The following is a 25,648-nucleotide window of genomic DNA, read 5'->3' as shown; positions in this document are numbered from 1 at the left end:
CCAGAATGTCAGAGCTGGGAGGGTCCTTAGAACACAGAATGTCAGAGCTGCAGGGACCTTAGAACCCAGAATGTCAGAGCTGGGAGAAACCTAAGAAAAGAGAATGTTAGGAGTGAAAGGGAGACCTTACAACAAAGAATGTTAGAACAAATAACACCAGGGCAAAGACTTAGAGCTTAGAATGTTGGGGAGGAAAGGTACCTGAAAACATTCCATCCTCTGTATAGCTCTGTGCTTTGCATATAGTAAACATTGAATTCCAGTAAATGTTTGTGACTGAATGAATGAGTGGATGGTTGAAAGAATGTAGAATAAACTGAAGGGGCCTTAGAATGTTAGAAGAAGCCACAGAATAGGAAGGGTTAGGACAGAGAGAGGCAAATGTAAAGTACCTTAGCAATCATCTGATCTAAGCTTTTCATTTCTAAGATGGAAGAATGGAGGCCCAGAGAAGGGAGGCAACTTGCCTAGGGTCACACAGCGATTTTGTAGGCTTGGCTCTTTTAAGATTTTATGTAATGCTTTTGGGTCTTAAGAAACATGGCGGCTTGTTAGTTGCATCAGAAGCTAACCCAACTCAGCCCACAGGGTGGCAGGCCCAGCCCGCTTTCATGTGGTCTGGTCCCAACACAGGGTTGTGTCACCCAATTGAAATCCACCCCCTTCTTCCCTTAGTCAGTTCCTCCTCCCCTCAGTCCTCTGCTGCCCTCTGGTACCTCTAGGTAGCAGAGGACCCTGGGGGAATCTGGCATTCTTCACCGGATCTGGGGAACCCAGAGCAAACAGGTTGCCTAATGAGCTCCTCAGGTTGGGGAAACAGACACTCATCTGCTTCCTGAGGGTCAGATCTTTCTGAGTCCTGGCCATGATCCCTCTTGCGGTCACTGAGTCTCTGTGTCTGGGTTTGGAGTTCTCCTGGCTGGGCTTTGAATGAGAGGGGTCTGCCAAAAGAGGTAAGTAGCTAACTTCTGTGACTGGTCCCATATGCCCTCCTGCACTCAAAAAGCCTAGTCCCTCATTTTGAACAGATCAGCCTATTCGTCCCCAAGCCCAGGATCATAGATTTGCAGCTGCAGGGGACAGGATGATAGAAGTCACCTAATTCAACCCTTACATTTTTTCAGATAAAGAAAGTGAGGCCCAAAGAGAGACAGAGACCGCAAAGGGGAAGGCAGGGCTGGGATTCCAACCCACAGCTTCTAACTGAGTCAGGCCACTAGCATTTATTAGGCACCTACTGTTTGCTAGGTGCTAGGGATATAAATAAGACAAAACCTCATCCCTGCCCCCAAGGAACTCACATCCTAGTTGGGGGAGACAATTGTGTATAAATAAGATGTATATAGTACGAAGGGTAGTTAACTGGAGAGAGAAGGCACAGGGAAGGGGGGCGCCTGGAATTTTACAGTCTACCCTGCTTGCCTCCTGGAATCTTCTCCCTGTCCTTCTTCCCAGGGTAGAACCTGGGAGAATCATCCAACTAGAGTAGGGTAGGGCTAGAGGTGCTGAAGGAGTGAATAAGAGTAGTTACAGCTTATATCCTTATATCTTTTTAAGGTTAACAAAGCACTTTCCCCCACAACAACCCTGGGAGGCAAGTAGTAGTGTTATTATTCCCATTTTGAAGATGAGAAAATTGAGGCTCAGAATCCTGTTTAACTCAGGAAGGTCACACAGTTTTGTCAGTGTCAAAGCTTAGATTTGAACCCAAGTCCCTAAACGTCCTTTTCACTGGACCTGGGGAAACACAGCCTAGTGTCCGACATGGGCCCACTGAGGCTGGCCCAACAGCTGTTACCTGCTCTAACTGCTCCAAAGCCTTGAAAGAGTTAACCAGGAGCTCCTCCCCGCTGTGGTTTTGTGGTCGAAACCGTGATTGCCAGGAGCACATTTTTGTCATAGACGAAGTGTCTTATTAAAAGTTGAGTTACGCTCCTGGTGAATGAAAAGTTAAAAGCCATCATTAAGTGCTGGCTGTAAAGTACACAGAATAGACTAACAGCATGGCCATCCCAGCAGCCCCAGCTACTGGCAAGCTTTCCGACCTCCGAATCGGCCTCCGAATCAGCCTCCTAACCACAGGCAGGTTTTATGAGCCAGCCCTCCCACCCTCGAGCCTGCCCGCCTGCCTCCCGAGGGTGTTGTGCTCTGGCCCCGGCCAGCTGGTCTCTCCTCTTTGCCGTTCGAGCTCCACTGAGTCACCAGCAGTAGCAGCAGCAGCAGCAGGCGAGCAGCCTCGCCACGAGAAAGGCAGCCCGAGCTCACTTCTCAGCTCGGCTTTCTCTAGCTCTGGCGGTGATCAAAGGGAGAGGGTGGGACTAATTGTTCTCCGGGAGCCTTCCAATTTGAAGATTCCACCTGCACTGAGCAAGGTGCTGGGGGCACAGACCCTGCCGTCAGGAAGCGTTTAGTTTTTTGCAGGGAAATAACACTAACCTAGGAAATTAAATGCACAATCTATCCGAAGGGATTGCTACTGGGGAGGGAGTTGATAACTTAGGAGAAGAGACTAAACTTCCTGTGGTCGAGCTGAGGTTTCTCTGAGACACAGCTGAGGGAACTCATTGTTGGCAGGGAGCAGATGGAGGGGGGAAGACAGTGGGAGGCATTTGGGGCTAGGATGTCCCAGAACCCTAGCATTGTTCATTCTCAGATCCTTTCTATCTCTGCCAGTCTATGTTCTAAGAGCCCTTCTAGCTTTGATAGTCAATATTCTCAGTTCTAAGACCCCTCCCACATTTAATGTTCTAAAGTCCAGCTCTGACATTCTGTGTTCTAAGGTTCCTCCCAGTTCTGACATTCTGTGTTCCAAGGGCCCTCCCAGCTCTGACATCCTGTGTTCTAAGGGCCCTCCCAGCTCTGACATTCTGGGTTCTAGGAATCCTTTCAGCTGTGGCAGTCTATGTTCTAACCTTCTATGCTCTGTGGTCTCTTCCAGTTTTGACACTTTATATTTTGTGAGTCTATAAGGAAGAAGTGGAAAAGTACCTCTTGGTTGGGTGTAAGGAGACTTCTATTCATCCAGTTCCTTTACCTAATAAAGCAAATATTACATTGTAATTGAAGAAACTTGAGTTATAGACCCATGTCCACCATTGACTTGCTATGGAATAGTTGCTATTGGCTTCAGCTTCCCCATCTGTAAAAGAGGGATAATATATGTTGTTCTATCTAAACCCATCCATCAGACCCTTTTGCTGAAAACAAAGGAAATAACATCCATGAAATACTTCTAAGATTCTTGCAGGAAGATGTTTGGTTGTGTGAACCCAGGCAAGTTACTTAGTACAGTGCCTGACTCATAGTAGGCTCTTTATAAGTTTATTGAATTGAATCCAGCCTTTCTGGACCTCAGTTTTCTTATCTGTGAGAGCTGGATGGAGTAGTTGAGCCCTTCCAACTCTAAGCCTATGATCCCAAGAGCCCATGTGTGGAGATTTAGCATTGCCTGACTAGGTAGTCTTACAGTGACTTATATGTCATGCCTGGTTTCTGTAGGGAACCGCCCTGGGGTGGGAGAGGGATCTTGGTCTTCAGTCACACAAAAATGTTGGTCAATGGAGGAAAGGGGGAGGGGAAAGGGAGGGACAAGAGAGCAAGAGAAGGAGAATGTGATATGAAAGAAAGGAGGCATAAAGACAAGATCAGATAAGTAGGGGATTTTTTTCCAATAAATAGAAAATAAATCATCTGTTTAATTAGAAAATGAAAATTAGCATGCAGCTGGGAGTGTGGAGCTAGAAGTGACAGTCTCCATTAGTGACTGAGGCACAGATGACTCAGGTAGCCGTCTCTGTGGACCTCAAAGTCCCTTAGTCAAGGTTGATGGCAAGGAGGATATTTGCCCTTCATAGGTTAGAGGTGAAGCAAGGCTCAAGCCCAAAGGCAATCATTGGCCCACTCAGGGTTAAGCTATCCAGTCCCCCCAAATGTGACCACAGGATGAAATCAGTTTTGTATCTGGTCAAGTCCATCTCCAGAAGTCCAGATGGGCATCCAGCAGGCCCACGCAGCCCAGGGCGGGCGCCCCTTCCATAAACAAAGGCTAGCTGTTGGGAAGGGAGAAGGTTGGGGAATTTTTCCACCGTGTGCAGTTTTTGGCAGGGCTTCTTTGTCAGTAATTATCGAGCCTGATTGATCACCTCTGATGAGGGCTGGATATCTCTGCATTAGGGCTTGGCAAGCAAATTGATGGGTGGATCAGTTGTGTCAACACTCACCAGGAGCACAGGCCCATGAAGTCCTTTCCATGAGAGAAGGTGGGGTGGAGCCAGGGTCTGGTACACAGACAGGGGTAGAAACTGATGATTCTAAAAGTGCTTCCCACAGGGGAACCTAGACCCACTGCATGCGCCTTGATCTGGGCTTTGGTTTCTTGACCTTCTGGGAAAGGGAGAGAGTAGTCTTATTCTGCCCTAGATGGGATGCTCCACAGACCCAAGGCCTTTGATTAGGGGCATGCATGGTCCATATGAAAGATGAACAGAACTCCAGTGATACAGTGGATAGAGTCTTTCAATGGTATTGAAAGAACATCTTCTGTGTTCAAGTATTTGGACTGGAGTTGCAAGGGGCTGCAGAACAGGGAATGTCCAAACCCTGAAGGGCCATTACAACACAGAATGTCAGAAGCGAGAGGGACTGACTGAGATGCTGGAGTGTTTAACCTGGGACGGACTTTTGTAGCTAGAATGTCAGAACTGGAAGGGACCTTAGACCATAGTATGTTATAGCTGGAAGGGACCTTAGACCACAGAATATCAAAACCTTTGAGAAGTGAATAGAAAGAGTCAACATGATGCAGAGGTTAGAATATTGGGCCTGAATTCCTATCTAATGTACTCACTCACCATCATTTTTCAGTCATGTCCAACTCTGTGACCCCATTTGGGGTTTTTTTGGCAGAGACACTGGAGTGGTTTGCCATTTCCTTCTCCAACTCATTTTACAGATGAGAAAACTGAGGCAAACAGGGTTACTTGACTTGCCCAGAGTCACGCAACTAATAGGTGTCTGAGGCCAGATTTGAACTGATGGAGATGAGTCTTCCTGACTCCAGGCCCTAGGCTCTATCCACTGCATAACCTAGTTACCCCCACTTTATTATAAAAGCTACCGTGTTTCCCTGATAATAAGACCTATCCCGAAAATAAGCCCTTCCCTTACTGTGTAAGATTCCTCTAAAATAAGCCCTCCCCTGAAAATAAGCCCTATTGAGATTGCTACTGTAGTGAAGGTGATCCCCTGCGCTACACGCTACATTACGGTACCCTCTGTATGCACTGTCCCCCCCTCCGGGTGAAACGCACGCCGCGCTCCGAGCTGCATCCAATCAGAGCTGCAGCAGTGAGCGCCTCATCCTGTTCTTTATTGAATTCATTATTGAATAAAGGTACATTTTTTTGTTCACATTTACCTGTTTATTAAAATTGCTGTCAATGTTCATTAAAATAAGCCTTCCCCTGAAAATAAGCCCTCTGGTGTTTTTCTGTCCAAAAAAATTAATAAGACAGTGTCTTATTATCAGGGAAACACGGTAGTGTTTATATGGCACTTTAAAGTTCATGACATAACATATATCATCTCATCAAATACTCACAACAACCCTATGAGGTAGGTGCTATTATTCCCATTTTACATATAAGAAAACAGAGGCAGATAAAAATTAAGTGACTTGCCCAGGGTCATACAACCGGTGAGTATCTGAGGCAGGATTTGCATTTGTGTTTTCTTAGCTCCGAGTTCAACACTATCTACTGAATCGCCTTGCCCCTCAGTCTCCTTATCTTTAAAATGAGGGGGTTGTTTTCAATGGTCTCTGAGGTCCCTCTCAACTCTAAATCTGTGGTCCTCTGAAAGTAGGTAAGGACCTCACAGATCAACCTACTCATTTTACAGATGAGAAGAGTAAGGCCTAGAGAGGGACAAGGATTAGGCCACGGTAACATCAAGAGTTGATAGCAGAGCCAGAATTAAAGCTCAGGTCTTTAACTGAACAAACCCAAAGCCAAAGAAACAAGTCTGGATCCCACCAGAAGAAGCAACATTAGAATCCCAAGGGTTCTCTACACATGGATTGCTCAAAGTTCATTTTCCCATAAATACAACCACAGTTGCTTCCTTCCCTTCCTCAAACTTATGGTCCCTCCTGCCAATCTTTTTGTGAATCCCTACATTGTCACTTAAATACTCTCATAACAGGGAGCCCCAACTTCCTACAGTGTGACATCAGTTGAGCTGAACTCTAACCTTAATTGGGTCACATTGGCCAAGTGACTCCTCCCTGGGCCCCCCATAAATGAGAAATTCAGACTAGGTGATGTCCAAGGCCCATCTCCAGCTCAAAGCTACCCTTTTCAGAGGTCCCTCCCTGCTCTGACATCTTCTTTCCTAAGGGTCCTCCGGTCTGTTACATCTTTTGTCCTCAGTCCCTTCCAGCCCTAACATCCTATGTTCTAAGGACCCTTCCACCTCTAACATCCTGTGTTCTAAGGGCCCTCCCAGCTCTGACATCCTGTGTTCTAAGGACCCTTCCACCTCTAACATCCTGTGTTCTAAGGGCCCTCCCAGCTCTGACATCCTGTGTTCTAAGGACCCTTCCACCTCTAACATCTTGTGTTCTAAGGGCCCTCCCAGCTCTGATATTCTGTGTTCTAAGGGCCCTCAGAGTTTTGACATTCCATGCTTTAAGAACCCTTTCAGCTCTGCCATTCTGTGTTCTAAGCTTCCTCCCAGCTTTGACATTCTGGTTGCAGGAAGAAAAGCACTGGTCCTGGAGTCATGGGGGTCCTGGGCTCATATCCTGCCCCTGTTACTGCCTATGTGACCTTAGGCAAATCACCTAACTTTCCTGGGCCTCAGTTTTCTCTTCTGTAAAATGGCAGGATTAGACTAGGTGGCCTGTTCCTGTGATTCTGCCTCTTGCTGGCAAGCTTCCCAGCCCAAGGCATCATGGTCTACACACAATGCCCTCCTCAAGGCTTCTTTCACAGCCAGCATCTCTCATGAGGTCCTTAAAGGATCTGAGGATAGCTTTCTCCCTCTCCTACCTGCCCCTGCTCAGAAGCAAACCCAAGTCAGCTGATGGGTGTTTATTCTTCAGGCCTTCCCCGGGACCTCCTCTGCCTAAGGCCTATCCTTGGTTCTGAGGGGCAGGCAATCATGAGTCATGCCATCTCTTTGAGCTGCTTCCCTGCACCATTCATCACTGTCATGTGCCATGGTTTGCTTCACACTCACCCTGTGTCTCTCTGCTGCCCATGACTTGTAACTTCAATTGAAGGCCACCTCCTTCAGGTAGTCTTCTTACACTAGATGGGCGCTCTCCCTCCATTGAACCCTAAAGCACTTGATTTGGCTTTTTTGTGAAAGCCTCCCTGGCCCCATCCCCTCTCTCCTTCCCTACTCCCTAGACTAGAAATCCCACAAGGGCAGACACTCTGTTACTGGTCTTTTTGTTCCATCCTGTTCCTCTAGGGGCTTGTCCGTAGGAGATACTAAGGAAGTTCTGCTTCTAGGACTCTTCCTGCTGTGAGAATCCCCTGCATTGGAGCTGATAGCTCAGAATCCATCAGCCCCCAAGTACAGGCTGTGCTATTTTCCCTCTCAGCTCTCTTCCAGTCCTAACCTTCTATGTTCTAAGATTCTATCCAATAGTCTATGTTCTAAGGGTTCTGATGTTCTCTGTTCTAAGGACCCTTCCAGCTCTGACATCCTGTGTTCTCAGGGCCCTCCCAGTTCTGACATCCTGTGTTCTAAGGGCCCTCCCAGCTCTGATACTACTCTGCGTCCTAACATCTCTTCCTGCTCGGACATTCTATGGAATGCATCTGGACTTTCTCTTTTCTTCCAACCATTTCCCAAAACAAATCTGAGTTCCAGGCAGGGGACAATTACTAGTAAATACCCATGTTACTATTAATACTTGGTTAGAAAGTATGTCACTAGGGCGGCTAGGTGGTGCAGTGAATAGAGCACTGGCCCTGGAGTCAGGAGGACCTGAGTTCAAATCCGACCTCAGACACTTGACATAATTACGAGATGTGTGACTTTAGGCAAGTCACTTAACCCCAATTGCCCTCCAAAAACAAAAAAGAAAGATGTCACTTTCATATCTTTTGATCCTTACAACCCTACAAGGATAGCAAAGGAAGTAGTATTATATCTATTTTGCAGATAAGGAAACCAACCCAAAGAAGTCACATGACTTGCCCAAGGTCACACAGCATGTCAATGGCAGATATTGGAAAGGAAGCCAGGTCTCCAGACTCCCGGGCACAGGGCCTTGAGATTTAAACCTGGAAGGGGTCATCTAGTACAACCTCCCCATTTTACAAACAGGGAAGTTGAGATCAGTGGTCCAAAGAGAGGAGAGTTCTCAGATCCTGGAGAAGACAGGAGGACCTGGCAGCCCACTCAGCTGGTGGTGCTCTGGAGACAGTATAGCCTTGGCATGTGCCATCTGACAGTGGCCCAGACAGCACTGGCATTGTGCCAGGGGCTCTTGGCTCAGTGCCAGAGGCCCCTGGAGGCCAAGATCCCCAGGCAGGCTGTTTTTTTTTCCCCCTGGGACTGTAAGAAGCTGCCCTCCCCCACCACAACCCTTGAACTAAATGCTATTGCAATAAGAGCTTGAACTGTTTGGGGAGGGTGAGGGAGCCAGAAACACATCAGGGGGAGGAAAGTGAAAAATGTCCTGAGAGTGAATGGTTGCCCCTCCCCAGAGGGGAAGGCCAAGAAAAGGAAAATGAATGCAGGTGTTATTCATTTCACAGCACTCAGTCTTCAGCCTCTTCGGGTTCATTCTCCGGTTTCAGAAGTTTAGGGCAAATATGTTTCCAGATGGGAGAGCAGCCTTATGCCACCAGTCAAAGAGACAGAGGGCCAGTCCATTCACACCAGCAGCAGCACCCTTGCCTTTCCTATGAAACTGAATACCATTAGGATTTATTTATTTACTTTTAGTCTCTTTTATTTTATTTCTCAATTACATGTAAAAAAAGTACCCTTCATTTTAAAATTTTAATTTCTAAACTCTCTCCCTTCTTCCCCCCCTTTGAGAAGGCACTATACAGGCAAAGTCATGCAAAATATGTCTCCATATTAGCCATGTTATAAAAGAAAACACAGAAAAAAAACAAGAAAAATTAAGAAAGTTTTAAAAGTTTGCTTCAAGACTCCATTAGTTCTTTCTCTGTATTGTGGATAGCATTTTTCATCATAAGTCATTTGGAACTGTCTTAGATCATTGTATTGCTGAGAATAGCTAAGTCATTCACAGTTGGTCTTCATACAATATTGCTGTTACTGTGTACAATGTTCTCCTGGTTCTGCTGATTTCACTTTGCATCAGTTCATGTAAGTCTTCCCAGGTTTTTCTGAAACCATCCTGCTTGTCATTTCTTATAGCACATAGTATTCCATCACAATCATAAACCACAACTTGTTCAGTCATTCCCCAAATGATGGGCATCCCCTCAATCTCCAATTATTTGCCACCACAAAAAGAGCTGTTACCAATATTTGTGCACATCTAAGTCCTTTCCCTTTTTCTTTAATCTCTTTGGGATATATATCTAGTAATGGCATTGCTGGGTCAAAGGCTATGGACTGTTTTATAGCCCTCTGGGAATGAATCAGCAGTGACTAGCCCCTCAACCCAAGATGACCTCAAGAATCCTCAAGAGTGTTCTGTTCTAAGTGGTACTATCTTGTGATACTTGATACAAGCCAGGTCGAATACAAGACATATTTGTTCCTTTGTCTTCCTTAACCTGGTAGGCAACTCTCATTTCTGCAGCACTCTAAGATTTTACAAAGCACTTACCTCACATTAACACTCCTACATGGATAGCACAACATAGTTTTTTCCTCCATTTGACAGTTGAGAAAACTGAGACTCAAAGAGATGAAGTAACAGTTGGAGCATGTTATTTTCCCCAATAGACAGTGGCATCATATAGCTTAGGATCCTAGAGATGGGAGCAAGCCTAAAGGGCATCTAGTCTAACCCCTTCATTTTACAAATGAAAAAAAATGAAGCTCACAGAAAGGAAGGGACTTGACCAAGGTCACTCAGGTAGTAAATTTAAAGGAGGGATTTGCACCCAGATCCTTTGCCTCCAAATCCAGGGCTTTGTCCAACACACCTTACTTTGCTTTTCTATAGTAAACAATGAGAACCATGAAGGACATCCTGACCATCTTCTTCTTGGAGTCTATTCTAAATGACTCTTGCCTGTCAATTATTGTTTTCCAACCTGTCACAGTTAATTGGACATTTGCCAGGTGGTCTGTAGCAGACTTTGTTTTAAACTGTTCCTGTTGAAGAAGAGACAACTATGGCTGGGGTCACTGGAAAATTTAATATATTTATCTTGCACATACTGTATATGTACTAAGATTTGTTCATGTTATTTTCCTACAGAGAATATAAACTTCTTGAGAGCAAGGGCTATTTTATTTTTGTGTGTGTCTTCATTCCCACAGGTAATAAAGTGGTGCAGTGTAGAAAGTGCTATGCCTAGAGCCAGGAATTCTCAGGCACTGATCCTAGGCAAGCCATTTAACTTTTCTCTGCCTGGGTTTTCTTATTTGTACAATGGGGTTAATAATGGCACCTACCTCCCAGGGTTTTTGCAAGGATAAAATGAGAGAGTATTTGTAAAATATTTTGCAAACCCCTTTAAAGCATTATATAAATGCTAGCTTTAGACTGTGAATGTACATAGTAGATACTTAATAAACATTTGTAGATCAATTATCAGCTGATAGTGACTTGGTTGCAGGAGGACTGACCTGATCTAGGCAAGCCTGGCCTGATCTGAGAGGTTATTCCAGGCAAGGCAGTTGGTCTTGTGAATCTATCTTTTGTCTGTTGAGATGGTGATAATAATTGTTCATATTTTCATAGCATTCTAAGCCTTATAAAGAACTTTCCTTGTAACTCTCCAAGGTAGAAGAACACATGTGATTGTCCCCATTTCATTAGCAAGATGAGGATAAAGAAAACAAAGCAATGTGCTCACCACTGAGCTAGGAAGTAACTTAAAACCCCAGTGAAAGTCTTTCCCCTATATTCTACTACTACTACTAATTTGGGGGGGGGGGAAGAGACAATCAGGGTTAAGGGTATTGCCCAGGGTCACACAGATAGTAAGTATCTGAGGTCAGATTTGAACTCAGGTCCTCCTGACCAGGACTGGTGCTCTATTCACTGCAACACCTAACTGCTCCTACTAATTATAATTATTAATGACGTTGATTACTAATAACAAACTGTCATTAATTTTCATTTCCTATTTATGCCCAGAGATAAAGGGTAGTATACTGGAAAGAGTATTAGCTTTAGAATGGGAAAACCCCTGAGTTCAAATCCTGCCAATTTTACTTAACTCCCTAGGTGGTCTTTATTAAGAGCTCATTCTGTTCCAAGTATCATATAAAGCATTGGGGAGACAAAAATGAAAGCAAATTAAAACACCCTCATCCTCCAAGAGCTTACACTCTATTGGGAGAAAACCATATCTAATGGGGTGCTAGAAAGAAGGGAGAGGCACCAAGGGACCCTGATTCAGTTGGTGTGGGTACTTGTCAACCTTGACAGACAGCCTGCAAATCCTGTACACCTCAGCAGAAAGCACTTGGAAGAGCCAAGTTTGGAAGACTTGTATGAACTGATGCAGGGAGAAGCAATCAAAACCCAGAGAATAATTTATTCAATAATGAAAACATTGTAAAGAAAATCTGGATTCCAATCCTGCCTCAGACACTTACTGACTGGCTCTTCTGAGCCTACATTTCCTTCAACACATCTGGAAAATGGGACTAATGATACCTGGCACATATGCCTCCCAAGTTGAGACTCATTCCAAGTAAGACAAGGAATATAATGTGCTTTGGGAATATGAAAATGCTGTATAAAGGTCAGCTGCTACTATGATTACTATTATGGTTAAAAGCAGTGTGGGGTGGTGGATAGGGTCAGCAAGACCTGAGTCCCATCTCTGGTACAAACTGGCTTTGTGACACTGGGCAAGTGAATTGATTTCTCATTGTCCCTAGGCAACTCCAAGACTGTAAGCTATAGAACAATTACTAGTCTAATTCATTCAAGGAACTTTCCCTAACAGAAGATTTTTAAGCTAATTAAAGCAGGGATCTGAACAGAGATAGAAGATAGATAGATAGATAGATAGATAGATAGATAGATAGATAGATAGATAATGATGGATGGATGGATGGATGGATGGATGGATGGATGGATGGATGGATGGATAGATAGAGAAAATCTGAGAACAGAAAAATTTCAGAGCTGGAAAGAGACTTAGAATATAAGGTCAGAACTAGGAGAGCCCTTAGAACACAGCTCAATGAGAACAGGGACTATTTGTTCTTGTCTTTGTATCTCCAGTATATGGCATAGTGCCTCAAATGTTGTATTTAATAAATGTTGAATTAATTTAAGAATAGCATGTCTACCTTAAAACACAAAATATGTGAGTGGATCTTCTAATCCAACCCCCTGATTTTATAGAGAGGGAAACTGAGGCCCAGAGAGGTTGAAGATTTCCTTCCATGGTGTAATCAGTGGCATGGAAGAGATTTTGAAGACAATTCTAGTGTTCTCTCCAGCATGCCAAGACTTCTGAACAATCAGTTGCTTCCCATGGTGTTCTGGATCACAAAGGGCAGAAACATTCTTTGTGCATATTTTTCAAAGCCAGCCATCTCAAAGCACACCTGCACCTAGCTTATAACTCTTCCCCCCTTTCGTCCCCCTTCAAACACAGCTCTGCATCCTCTTTAGCAAGTCCCATCAGCAGGCTGGTAGAGCTTTTAGCTTAGGACTCATTCTTTGCCAAGCCAAAGAAATGAAATCCATAAGGACTGATTGCAGGATTGACCTAATGATAGCTTCATGTCCTCACATCACTGACAGTTTCCATTGGGAAGCCTTCCCTCAACATGCTAATGGTATGTGGGCTCTCTGTCTCTGTCTCTCTCTCCTCCATTACATCATTGCAGGATGAAAGAGCTGCCTTATCAAATGTGACATTCCCTCTTTCCACAAGGTCTTTGTTTCTGATATCTCCTTGAGGCCTAGGATTGTGGCTCATGGATCTTTGCAGCCCCAGAGTGCCTTGTACTGTGTCACCCCAAAGTCACTAAAGTTCTCGGTCGGCTCCATCACCCCTGACTGTCCCACCCCACCTAGTTCTGTGGCCATGACAAATCGTCCCTTCTCTGAGTTTCGTTTTCCTCATCTCTAAAATGCTACCATTGTTGTTGTCACCCTGAGGTCCCTTTTTGCTGTGCAATTCTTGCTCCTTAGGTGTCCTCTGGTTCTGGCACTCCATGATCTAAGGTCCCCTCCAGCTCCGACATCCTATGTTCTAAGGCCCTTCCCAGCTTTAAAATTCTATGTTCTAAGACCCCTTCCGATGCTAACATTCTGGGACCTCAGCTTCTCTTGACTCTCCCACACAGGGCCTCCCTGTCAGTGACTGCCTGGGGCCTGCTCTCCCATCCCTCCCATCCAAGGAGGGAACCCTGCTGAGTGTCGTTCCTCAATGGCAGAAAGCAGCTGGGAGGGGTCTGGCCTTTGCCCTTTTCTGCTGTCAAGCTTGCTTGATTTATAGCGGCAGAAACTTGGGGCACCACCGCCCCTTCTCACTCCTCGCCCAAATAGCAGGAACATTTCTGTCATTTCTCTTTTCTGGGTGACAGCTTCCTCTCAGTTTCAAACACCCCGTTCCCCAGGGCTAAGCTTGTAGGTATCACTGCCCCAAAGCCCCTTGGAGGAGCAGGTTCTTCTGTTATCTTCCTTCTCCCTGGGTGTTGTCTCCTCTCCTGGATGTCGCCTCCACCTTCCCTAGACCCAGCTCAGCCCAAGAGTTGCCCTGCCTTCATTGGCAGGGTGACCAGGAGACCTCTCAGTGGCTTTGCCCAAAGCCATCAACCGATACTGTGCCAGACATTCCATTCACAGTGTTGTGTTAAGCATCAACTTTTCCATGGAATGAGACCGCTGCAATTGGAAGATATCTTAGGATAGAATGTCCAAAGGACCTCAGAACAAGGAATGTCAGAACTGGAAGTTGCATTGGGACATAGAATGTCAGAGTTGGAAGGACCCTTGAATAACAAATCTAGAGCTAGAAACATGGCTCCAGTCTGTCTTTCAAAACTTATTCCCCTCACATGCTCTGCATTCCATCCCAATTGACCTATTTACTTTTTCTCATACACAACATTCTATCTCCCACCTCCACACCTTTGCAGAGGCTGTGCCCTTAAATGATCTCCCTTTTCACCTCTATCTCTTGGAATCACTAATGATATCCACGGTTCGGTTCAAGTGCTACCCTCCAACATAAGGTCTTTTCTGATTCCTCTGATTATTATCTGATCATCCCCCCTAAGTCTCTAATAACTTTGTGTTAACTTTGTATATGTATTCTGTATTCACTTATCTGTGTATATGTTGTTCCTTCACACACACACACACACACACACACACATACACACACTCCACCCCAAAGGGTAAATTTCACAAGGATAGCTCCATGCCTGGCACATAGTAAGTGGTAATTAATAAAAGCTAGTTGAATTGAGTTAAACCCTAAATGCTAGGCCCTTTGAGATCATTAACATAAGGCTCTTTTTTATATATGAGGAAGCTGAAGCCAAGAGGGAGAAATGATATGTCTCAAAACACATAGCAAATTGATAGTAGAACTAGACTTATACTCTCTTATTAATTAATTGGTGAATTAATGAGTTAACTAATTGATGATGTTTTTTTTGTATTAACAATACATCTAGGGCCTGCCTCCAAAACACTAAATTCTCTGAATATCCTCAACAAGGTTGATTCAGCAAGTAATTGTTAAATATCTGCTATATGCTAGTGTGCTAAGAGAGAATGCAAAGAGAAATGATGTGGTTTCTGTCCCCATGGAGCTTATAGTCTAGTAGGCAGCCTGAAGCCCATGTGGCTAAGACCACAATATAATGGGACCAAGATACTTTTTGGACTGGGAGGCCAGGTAAAAGTTGTTTAAATTACTCTTTCTCCCCAATTACAATTATTCCTTGCTTTTTCCAGTTAGATGGTTCAGTGGATAGAGCACCAGCTCTGGAGTCAGAAAGGCCTGAATTCAAATCTGACCTCAGACACACACAAACTATGTGACCTTGGTCCAATCACTGGCCCTCTGTTAGCCTCAATTTCCTCCTACGTAAAATGAGAATAACAACACCACCTACTTCACAGAGTTGTTTTGAGGATCAAATGAAATATTTGTAAAAAAAAATACTTAGTATATATAATTGTTCATTATTATTATTATTAACAAATGTATTAAGTGCCTACTATGTTTGAGATCCTGTGCTAAGTGATGGGAAAAGGACAAAAATGAAAATGCCTGTCCAAAACCTTTCTATAGTTTTAGATCTGTAGATAAGGAAATTGAGGCTCAGGAAATTACATCATTTGCCCAGGATCACACAGGCCATGCAAGTTGAAGCTCCACTATACCAGGCTGCATCTCAGAACATTTACTAACTGGGTTGATGATTTCCCACAGGCCCAGGAGTGTGCTGGTAAATGACTAACGTGATCTCCAAAAACTCACACACTTTTAAGTTTAATCTGCATCATTAATATTTTCTCCATCATTTTACCAGGTTTGGAAATAAATGGAACAATGAATCAAGTCCTGATTTCTAGCATTTGCTGATTTCTGAGGTGTAAATGTATATGATCAAAATTTAACAATCAGATCTTGCTGACCAGTCAGAGCTGGCTCCAACACTCCCTTGCCCGCAACCCATCTGCATGAGCTTTCAGGGTAGACCAAGTGTGACCCTCTTATTTCCTTCCCAGTTTCAGGTCTGTCCGGGTACTCAAGAACGACACAGTCAACTTCCAGAAGTTCTCTTACACCAACGAGGACGAGGCCTGGAAGACCTATCTGGAAAACCCTCTGACAGCTGCCACCAAGGCCATGATGAGAGTCAATGGGGATGAAGATAGTGTTGCTGCCCTGAGCTTTCTCTATGACTACTATATGGTAGGGCAGACTTAGTTTTGTCAAGAGTCCACTAGAAAATGCCTGAGGAGGCACTGAAACCATTGCCAGCTATGACTGCTCCTCTCCACCCCACCCCCCCATTACACACACTTATTTACCTCAGCATGTGCCCTCAGCCCCAGTCAAGTCTGGATCAGTAATTTGATTGATGCTACAAAGAGATGTAAGCTCTATCTCTCTGGTGATATGTAATGCAATCCTTCACCATATCTTCTCATAAATCATCCATAAAAGGTCCATCCAACATACCTGGAGGCTTTCTTCTATTTCTCTCCTTTTTTTTTTTTAAGCAATTGGGGTTAAGTAACTTGCTCAAGGTTACACGGGCAGTTATTTCTGGGTGTGGTGCTAAGGATCAGTGCCCAGATTTAATCCCAGGTCATCCTGATTCTAGGGCCGGTGCTCTTACTCACTGTGCTACCTGGCTGCCCCTCTTCTATTTCTCTTGATGGTACCAATAGAATATTTGAACTGTCCATCAATTGCTATCATCATGTGACCAGTCCATCTTCTTTCCCAGGTCCCCAAATACATCAGGTTCATCCCATCTCTCTCTTCTTTTCCCTCTCCCCATTCTATACTCAATATACCCCCAACCCTAACCTCCTGGAATGACCTTATAAAGGTCTTCTTGTCTTTCAGGATGTGACTCAAAAGTAACCTTCTCCCTCCCACTCACCTCCTAAGCTTTTACCAATAACCCCAGCCCACATTGATCTTCCCCCCTTCCTGACCTCCCATTTTCATTTGATCCTTTCATCTTATCTAATTAGATGCTGAGATGGTATGTAGTAGATAAGAGTATTAGACCTGAAGTCATCAAGACCTGAGCTCCAATCCAGGCTCAGACACTTATTAGCTGTAGGACCCCATGTTGTTGTGTGTTGTGTTGTGTGACAACCAAGTAATTTATTCTCTTTAAGTCTCCTCATCTTTAAAATGGGACAATAATAGTCCCTACCTCGCACGGTTGTTGGTTAACCAATAAACATATTTTAAGCACCTACTATGTGCCAGGCACTGTGGTTGTTGTGAAGATTGAGTGGTGCAATGTATATAAAACACTTTGCAAACTTTAAAGTATTTTATAAATGCTAGGCTATTATGATGATGATGTACCTAATTATAGAATATCTTGTATTGTTCTTCAAGTGTGTCAAGTGCCTTAGTCTTGTCTCCCTGGAAAGAAAATGGAAATTTCTTTTCTTTTCTTTTCTTTTTGCCTTTTGGAAGGCAATTGGGGTTAAGTAACTTGCCCAAGGTTACATGGCTGGGGTTTTTTTGTGTGTGTTAAAGAAAATGAAAATTTCTTAAATCTTTTTTTTTTTGGAGGGGGAAGGTAGGGCAATTGGGGTTAAATGACTTAACCAAGGTCACACTGATAGTTTTATGTTAAGTGTCTGAGGCTGGATTTGAACTCAGGTCTTCCTGACTCCATGGCTGGTACTCTATTCACTGTGCCACCTAGCCACCCAGCCACCCAATGGGAATTTCTTAAAGGTGCTACTCATGTTTTATTAATTTCTTTATCTACTACAACACCCACCACAGGAATGGTTATGGGTAGTAGGCACTCAATGATTGAGTGGATTGATAGATGGAGAAATAAATGGTGGGATAGATGAACAGGGGATGAATGAGGGTTGGATGGATGGACAGATGAGGAATGGATGAATGGATGGATGGATGGATGGATGGATGGATGGATGGATGGATGGATGGATGGATGTGGAGATGAATGGATGGAGGGGATAGGTAAATGGATGGGGAATGGGGAATAGTGAAATGAATAGATGAATGGCTAAATGAATAGTTGGATAAATGATTGGTACTCACTCATTGTGGTAATAGCTAACACAGAACTTATTTAAATTGACTTGATCAGAAATAGAAAAACCAAAGGTATTCCTGCCATACTGATAACCCAGCTATGTATATTGGGTACTGACTTTAAAATGTGTTAGATAGATTAAAGATAAATAAAGCATTTATTAAGTGCTTGCTATATGTGCCAAGTATTGGGAATACAAATAGAAGCAAACAGAAAGATAGCCTCTGCTCTCAAGGAGCTTACATTCTAATGGGGGAAGATAATTGGCAAAAACAAATGAAGTTGTGGTCTGGGGCATCATGGTTTGAAGAGAACATTATGGCTGGTGTGATGAGGAGATCTGTATTAGCTACTTCTTTGCCCTAGGTTGGGTGCCTGTGATAAGGAACAGAACAGAGGGTATTAATTCTGAAGAAGATTCACATGTTATAGTTAGTCCAAAAAAGGGGGGGGGGTGAAGGTGAGATGTGAGGTTTCACTCAGTCCCGTTCGCACAAATCTGGAAGTTCCCAAAAGTTCAATAACATCTGATCTCTTCTTCAGGGTCCAAAGGAGAAACGGATCCTCTCTTCAAGCCCGGTAACACGAAACGACCTAGGAAAGAGGTGAGGAGATGCCAACTCCCTACCTGACTTTCTCTTCTCTCATTCCTCTGTTTTGCAGAATAGCAACAAAATTTGGAATCAGATGACCTGAGTTCCAATCCTAACTCTGTTCCTTACTTCCTTGGTAGCCTTTGGCAAATCACTACCCTACTCTGGGTCTCATTTTCTCCATCTGTAAAATGAGGGGCTGGGGATAGATGGTCACTTAGGTTCCTCCCAACTCCCAATCCTAAAGTTTTTCCTCTCTATTCCTTCCTTTCTTTCTACCTTCCCTCCCAGCACCAGCCAGGTGCCAGAAGGAAGTAAAGCCTGACTGATTTGCATAAAGGCAAGTTAAAAACCTGGGAGGAAAATCTTTCATGACTCCTGGGAAATGATGCCATGGACATAGATAAGTAATATATAATACAGAATCATGGAGGTGGGTTGGGAGCAGCCCAACTGCCCAACTCTCAGGAAGGTAGGCATCCATCTAAAAGATGGAGGGGAGTTGGGAAAGTATTCCAGGCTTGCCCCTCCATTGGCTTTCTGTATCATGACCCTTTTGTTGCTACATTTCTCCCTGGACCACTAGCTCTTGGCTTCGATCTCTCTGAACAACTCTCTGTTTCTATTCTGGGGTCTGGGTCCAAAACCTGCCTCGTTTGTTCCAAGCTCAGGGAGAGATGGTCAAGTTTCCCTGTGACCCCTCTAGCTTCCTGAAGGATGTCCCTGGATAGCTCTACTCATCATCAGCCAAGCCCTATAAGGGTGCCTACCTATACCAAGGCCCGTTTCTTTTTTGTCTTTCTATCCCCAGTTATGCCTAGCATAATGCCAGACACATTGTGGTAGCTTAATAAATACTTGCTAACATATTGATTGATAGTTGGTACTTAAATATTTGTTGAATGAATGAAATGCACTGAGTACTTCCAGAAGTCGTTTTTCAAGTCAACAACCAAATCCTTCCCCCAGGTACCACCATGGGATGGAATATGAAGTAGACTTTCCCCCTCTGGAGAGCCCCACACATCTCATGAAGTTCTTGACCGAAAACATCTCGACGCAAGAGTACCCAGACCTAACCAAGAAGAACAATCTAATGAGCTTGGAGGGGAGTGGACCAGCCTCAACCAAACCAGCCCTGCTCCCTCCTGGTCCCAGCAAGCTGGAGGACACCTCTGCAGATGACAACTACCTGCTTCCTTCTGGAGACATGTATGAGAGCAGCCTTAGCAACCTGTTTGAGACTATCCATGGGCCCCCACCGCAGCAGCGCTGGCAGCCTGACAGCACTTTCAAGGATGATGGGCAGGAGGTAAACTGTGGGCCCCATACACAAGTTGGAAAGACAAAGCCAGAGTCCCAGAACATTAGGGTCAGGCGGGGACTTGGTGATAAAGGATGGAGATAACATCCCTGTCCCTGTAATGGTGTTTTCTTGTTCATGTGATGCTCTCCCCTGGGGGAAGGTTGTAGTGGATACTTAATAAGATAGAAGCTAAGAGGGAAGGTGTGGTCAGAGTATCAAAACCATCATTAAAAATAATCACAGCTCCCATTTCTAGAGAGCTATAAGGTTTAAAACACACTTTCCTTGAAATTCTAGGAAGTAGGAACTATAAAGATTTTCATTCCCATTTCAAAGATGGTAAAGCTAGGGTTCAGAGATGGGAAGAAACTAAATGGAGCAGGAAGGGACCTGAGAGATCACCTAGTCTATTTTACAGGTGGGAAAACTGAGTCTCAGAGATATTTTTTTTGTCACTTGCTCAAGGTTACACAAGTAGCAGGTTACAAAGTCAAGATTAAATGCAGGTCCTCTGACTCCAAATCCCCTGGTTTGTTTTGTTTGTTTATTTGTTACTTTGTAATATTGCCTCCTTGCCTAAGGCTACAAAGAGAGTTAGGTGGTCTCAAACTCAGGTTTCTGAACTGATTCTGGGGACTTATCACTTCTCCTAGAATAGGTCGGTGGCCTTGGGGGCCCTTTTTGCCTCAGGCCTTGATTTGTCACTTGATAAAGTCACTTGACACTTCTTATACACCTAGTGGCTCAGATAATGTGCCAGGGGGGTCCATGCTGTGAGGGAAACCAGTGGGTGGAGGTGAGGTTGGTGGGAGAAGGTGCTTTGGGATCCACAGAAACAAGATTGGAACCACTCCCTCATGGCCTTCACCTGTGATCGTGTCTCCCCTCAGTCACTGCTCTTCCCTGATATCTTGAAAAGCCCCTCGGAGCCCCAGTGTCCAGAGGAGTACCCCGGCACAAAAAGGTAACAGAAGGGAGCTTGGCGGGGTCCTTGGCTGCTGGGGAGGTGGGATGAGAGATATTCATGGGCATGAGCAAGACCCTCCTCAAATTCCATTACCCCCTATTATTGTTAGCCAAACCCTTCAGCTCTTTCCCCTCTTCTGCCTTTTCCTTATAATCAGAGAAGAGAAAATATTAAAAGTGGGGGAAAATATTGGAATGTAGGATGTCAGAACTTGAAGAGGACCCCTGGAATACAGAATGTTAGAGCCAGAAAGGCGACTGAGAACAAAGAATATCAAAGCTGAAGGAGACCTTAGAACACGTAACATCAGGGCTGGGAGAGCCCTTAGAATACAGAATGTCAGAGCTAGGAGGGCCCTTAGAACACAGAATGTCAGAACTTAGCATGCAAGAGCCAGGAGAGACCTTAGAACACAGGGTGCTAGAATATCAAAGTGAGAAGGGATGGGTCTTAGATATGCCTTCTAGATGGTTTTTATGAACGAACAAACCGGGATCCAGAAAGCCAGAGTAACTTTACAAGGTCACAGGGTAGTTAATTGTCCAAGCTGGGAATAGAATAGCTCCCCAATCTTCCACCTCTTAGTCCAGGATTCCTTTGAGAATTGATTTCTCCTTGAGCAGACCTGTTCTGGGGCCTGTGATCGCCCTTTCAGTCCACTCCACAGCTGGAGCACCTCTGTTCAGAGCCTGCAGGGCTCCTCCCCAGACATCTGAGAGCTCAGCCCTCTCCTTCACTGCCCCCACCCACTAGACTACATCAGAGGGAATGAGCAATAGATTACACTATGGGAGAGACTTGGGTCCTGCCAGCCTTTAGATAGACATTGAAATCCTTCTGCCCTAAGGACTCATGACTCTCTTTTTATTCTCCTCCAAGTGACTTTGAATATACCCTGGGTTCCCCCAAAGCCATCCACATCAAATCTGGGGAGTCCCCGATGGCCTATCTCAACAAGGGGCAGTTCTACCCAGTGACCCTGAGGACTCCAGGAGGAGGCAGAAGCATGCACTTGTCTTCCAACAAAGTAAAGGTCAGTGGGCCCCCACTGGGTATCATGAGAATGGGAAACAATTCTGTCAAATGCACAGGACTGATTTGTTAAGGTGAGACTAACCAGGGCAGCTATGGTGAGGTTAGAATTTGCCTTCAAGAATCTGATGAAACCTCCCAACGTAAAGACTTAAGAATGTGAGGGAGATTTCTGTTCAGGTAGACGTTGTTTTGGATGACTCTTCCAACTCAGAGTGTCTATGATTCTGCAACTTGTCTAAATACATTCAGGGAAACTGAGGCACAAAGGGGTGAAGTCATTGGATTTAAGTTCTGGACTTTGGTCTTCTGACCTAGGCTTGTCTAAACAAAGAACACTAGAAAGAATCACTAAATTCCAGTAACCTTGACCTTTTGGCCTTTTGCCAATTGGTAACTGGTGAGGGAACCCAGGGATGGGACAGGGTACCTGAGGCCTGGCCCCTCAGCACTGACAAGGCCTCCTTTGCAGAGCATGATCATGGTGGTATTTGACAATGAGAAGATCCCTGTGGAGCAGCTTCGGTTCTGGAAGCATTGGCACTCCCGACAGCCCACAGCAAAGCAACGGGTCATTGATGTGGGTGAGTAACTTACTCCTCCCCCACATATGAAGGCCACAGTAGAGACGCCCTGGCCTGCCCCCAAGATCTGCCCATTGCTAGAGGACCAGAGGTGGAAGAAAAAGGGAGGGAGCTGGAGCCAGGAGATAGGGCAGGATGCTTCCAGTCAAGGTATATCTTTCAGGGAAAGAACCTTTAGAGGCAGTATGGCCCAATGGAAAAGACACTGGCCTTAAAGTTTGAGAAACTAGGTTCAGTCCTGCTCTGCAACTTACTGGCTCCAAGATATAACCTCTTAGCAGCTGTGGGCCAGTGGCTACATCTGCTTTTTTGTAGATGATGAAACAGACCCAGAGAAGGGAAAACATTTGCTCAGGGTTATGTAGCTAAGATGGATGGAAGCCAGGTCAGGTCCAACACTCTTGAGCCCCATGAACCATTGGAAATAGACATAAGTACCAAGTTTGTGGCAAAGCAGGAACTCAGATCTCCTAACCTGAGGTCTCTGTCTCCTGTGCCAGGTGTCTTCATCAGTGATCAGGGAGCATACTTGTGAGGGGCTAGCGAGACGTGATATGCTCCCTGTTATAAAATTTGGTGCTCTCAGGTCCTTTCCAGTTGACATTCGGTATTCTAAGACCCCATCCCATCCCAGCTAACTCTGACATTTTATATTCTAAGGCCCTTCCCAGCTCTGACATCCTGTGTCCTAAGGGCCCTTGCAGCTCTGACATCCTGTGTTCTAAGGGCCCTCCCAGCTCTGACATTACCTATTCTAAGACTTCTCTCATCTGTGACATTCTGTGTTCTAAAGGGTTTTTCCAACACTAACATTCAATGTCCTAATTTTCTGTAGTCTTGTCCTAAATTCTCTGATCGTGCTGTATGATAACTGTATTGACAACCAGTTGTTTCTTGTCCCTTAAGGTCACATAGACTTTGACTCAGGTCTCTTATCCCTGAATCTAGCATTCTTTTTACTGTACTGTAAGTTCTGAGCATGGGGAGGAAGAGAGCCTCCCCCAAGTTAGGCCCTTGTCCCTAGCCTCAATCCCAGACCAACTTGATTCATAGGCTCTTTCCCAGTTGCCACTTTCTGCATTACCGTCACCATTTGCCATGCCCTAACTTGTTACAAGGAGGCTCAGACTTTTCCAGGGGTGGTTTCCTAGCAGGTTTCTTTCTCCACGGGAGCTCGCATGGCTCTCTTTATCCCAAAGTATCATAAAAAGGAGGGTAGCTGCTTCCAGTCAACAGACACAGAGTGGAAAATTTGCTGAGATATTTCATGACCTGGGGAGGGGAGCCAGGATGAGGGGCTCACAGTCAGATCTGCTTTGGGGTCAGATGAAGGCTGGGAGCTTAGGGGAAAGGAAAAAGGCAATGTCCCAGAGGAGGTGGCAATAATAGAAAGACATAGAGGAGAGACATCAGGAGCAGAGAAGGGAACGTTGGTTTGAGCAGGAATTTATATTTAGTGTCAGAAGATCTTAAAATAGAAGAGACCTTAGAATATAAACTATCTGAGCTAGGAGGCCCTTAGAACATGGAATGTCAGAGCCAGGGCCTAGAGAACACAGAATATCAGCCTAAGAACACAGGATGTCAGAGCTGGGAAGGCCCTTAGAACACAGAATGTCAGAGCTGGGAGGTCCCTTAGAACACAGAATGTCAGAGATGGGAGGGCCCTTAGAACAGAGGATATCAGAGATGGAAGGGGCCTTAAATTAGGACCCGATATTAGACCTAAGAATATCAGATGATAGAAAAGCATCAGGTTTGGAGTTAGATTTGCCTTCAAATTCTCTCTCTGCTCCTTAGTACTTTAAGTGTTATTCACTTAACTTCCCTGGGCCTCAGTTCCTTCATCTATCAAATGAAGATGTTAGACTAGGTGACTTCCAAGACTCCTCCAATTTCTGCCATTTTGCTTTGTTTCTTGGGTTGCCAAGGACAGAAGTGACTGTTGTTAGGTGCCTTGTGTCCTAGGAATGTGCCTGTCCCTACTGAGCTAAGTTGGTCATCGGAAAATAGACTTACTGTGGCAAAGGCTATTCCAGAGGAACTTTGAGCCCCAGCAGGTTCTACAAGACCTAGAAAATTGAGAAAATGTTTGGGCTGTATACTTAGCAGGATTATGGTAAGGGCCAAATTAGATGACTGATTTTAAGTATTTTGGCATGAGTCATCATTAGAGAAGCAGTCAGCCCCCACATTGAAGAAAAGCCACCCTCTGTGACCTCAGGGGCCTTACACCTTGATTCCAGGGAATATTAGAATCTTACTCTAGAGGCAGCAGTGAAAAGGACACTGGATTTGGAGTCAGAGAGACTTTGTTTCAAATCCCAGTTTTATCCATTGCTACCTGTGTAACCTGGAGCAAGTAATTTCATCTCTTTGTGCTTCAGTTTCCCTACCTGCAAAATGAAGGACTAGATGACCTCTGTGGTTCCTCCAGTTCTAAGTCTAGGATCTTCTGAATTCATAATACATTTATATAGCACTTATAATAATAACTGACATCTCTATAGGAATTTAAGTTTGCAAAGCACATTCTTATCACGTCCTAAACTCACAAAGCCCTGTGAAGTATCAACGATAGATAATATTATCCCCATTTTACAGATGAGGAAGTTGAGGATCAGGTCATGTGTCTTATCTATAATCATATATCTGGCATCATAAGCAAGATTGAAACTTGTACCTTCTGGGTTCCAAGTATACCTTCCATTCATTCATTCCATCAAGGATATAGATCAGAAAGGACCTATAGATCATCTCAGCCAGCCTCATTTTAAAGGGGAAGGGCTTGGCCATTCCTAGACCAGAAATCCACATCTCCAGACACTTGACCCATTTTTCTTCCCACTACATTGAGTTATAGTCTCACTCAAGGCTAAACACTCCTCCTCCTTCTCAATGGTTTGCTGTGATTCCAGAAAGGAAGAGGGATCTAAGCAGCAGTGGGGTCTCCTTCCCCACTCAAAAGTGGAAAAATCAAAAATAGCTTCTTACAAAACAATTGGGGGTTAGGTTCTAGCAGGGTACATTGTGCTGATCAGTTCTCCTTACTGGGCTTCACTTTGCCCATCTATATCACTGTGTTTAGTAAGCAAGATTGTCTCAGAGAACTAGAGGCTGTCCTTGGGCAAGAGGGGCTGGGCCAAGGCCATGGATTTGCCCCAGTTTCTGAAGGCTCCACCCCACGAGTCACACCTAACCTGGTTTCTTCTCGTTTTCAGCGGACTGCAAAGAAAAC

At 44.6% G+C, this 25,648-nt stretch overlaps 1 protein-coding gene across 1 annotated transcript in view; it reads left to right on the top strand.

The window, feature by feature from the left end:
- Positions 1–633: 633 nt before the first annotated feature.
- GRHL3 (grainyhead like transcription factor 3) overlaps positions 634–25,648 on the top strand; it is a 46,169-nt gene continuing 21,154 nt past the window's right edge. The window contains exons 1-8 of the mRNA XM_069079090.1: positions 634–953; positions 15,890–16,076; positions 18,472–18,533; positions 19,491–19,833; positions 20,718–20,791; positions 21,674–21,827; positions 22,299–22,410; positions 25,632–25,648. The exon at positions 25,632–25,648 is cut by the window's right edge and continues 78 nt beyond it. Of these exons, the coding sequence (XP_068935191.1) occupies positions 931–953; positions 15,890–16,076; positions 18,472–18,533; positions 19,491–19,833; positions 20,718–20,791; positions 21,674–21,827; positions 22,299–22,410; positions 25,632–25,648 (972 nt within the window). The 5' untranslated portion in view covers positions 634–930. The remainder of the gene's footprint in view (positions 954–15,889; positions 16,077–18,471; positions 18,534–19,490; positions 19,834–20,717; positions 20,792–21,673; positions 21,828–22,298; positions 22,411–25,631) is intronic.

Source organism: Petaurus breviceps, unplaced genomic scaffold (assembly GCF_028583685.1).
Source record: "Petaurus breviceps papuanus isolate PSGF00001 unplaced genomic scaffold, PetGlider_PUasm1.0 91041, whole genome shotgun sequence".
Lineage (NCBI taxonomy): Eukaryota > Metazoa > Chordata > Mammalia > Diprotodontia > Petauridae > Petaurus > Petaurus breviceps.
Note: the sequence above shows the minus strand (reverse complement) of the source record. Positions and strands in the feature narration are given on the sequence as shown.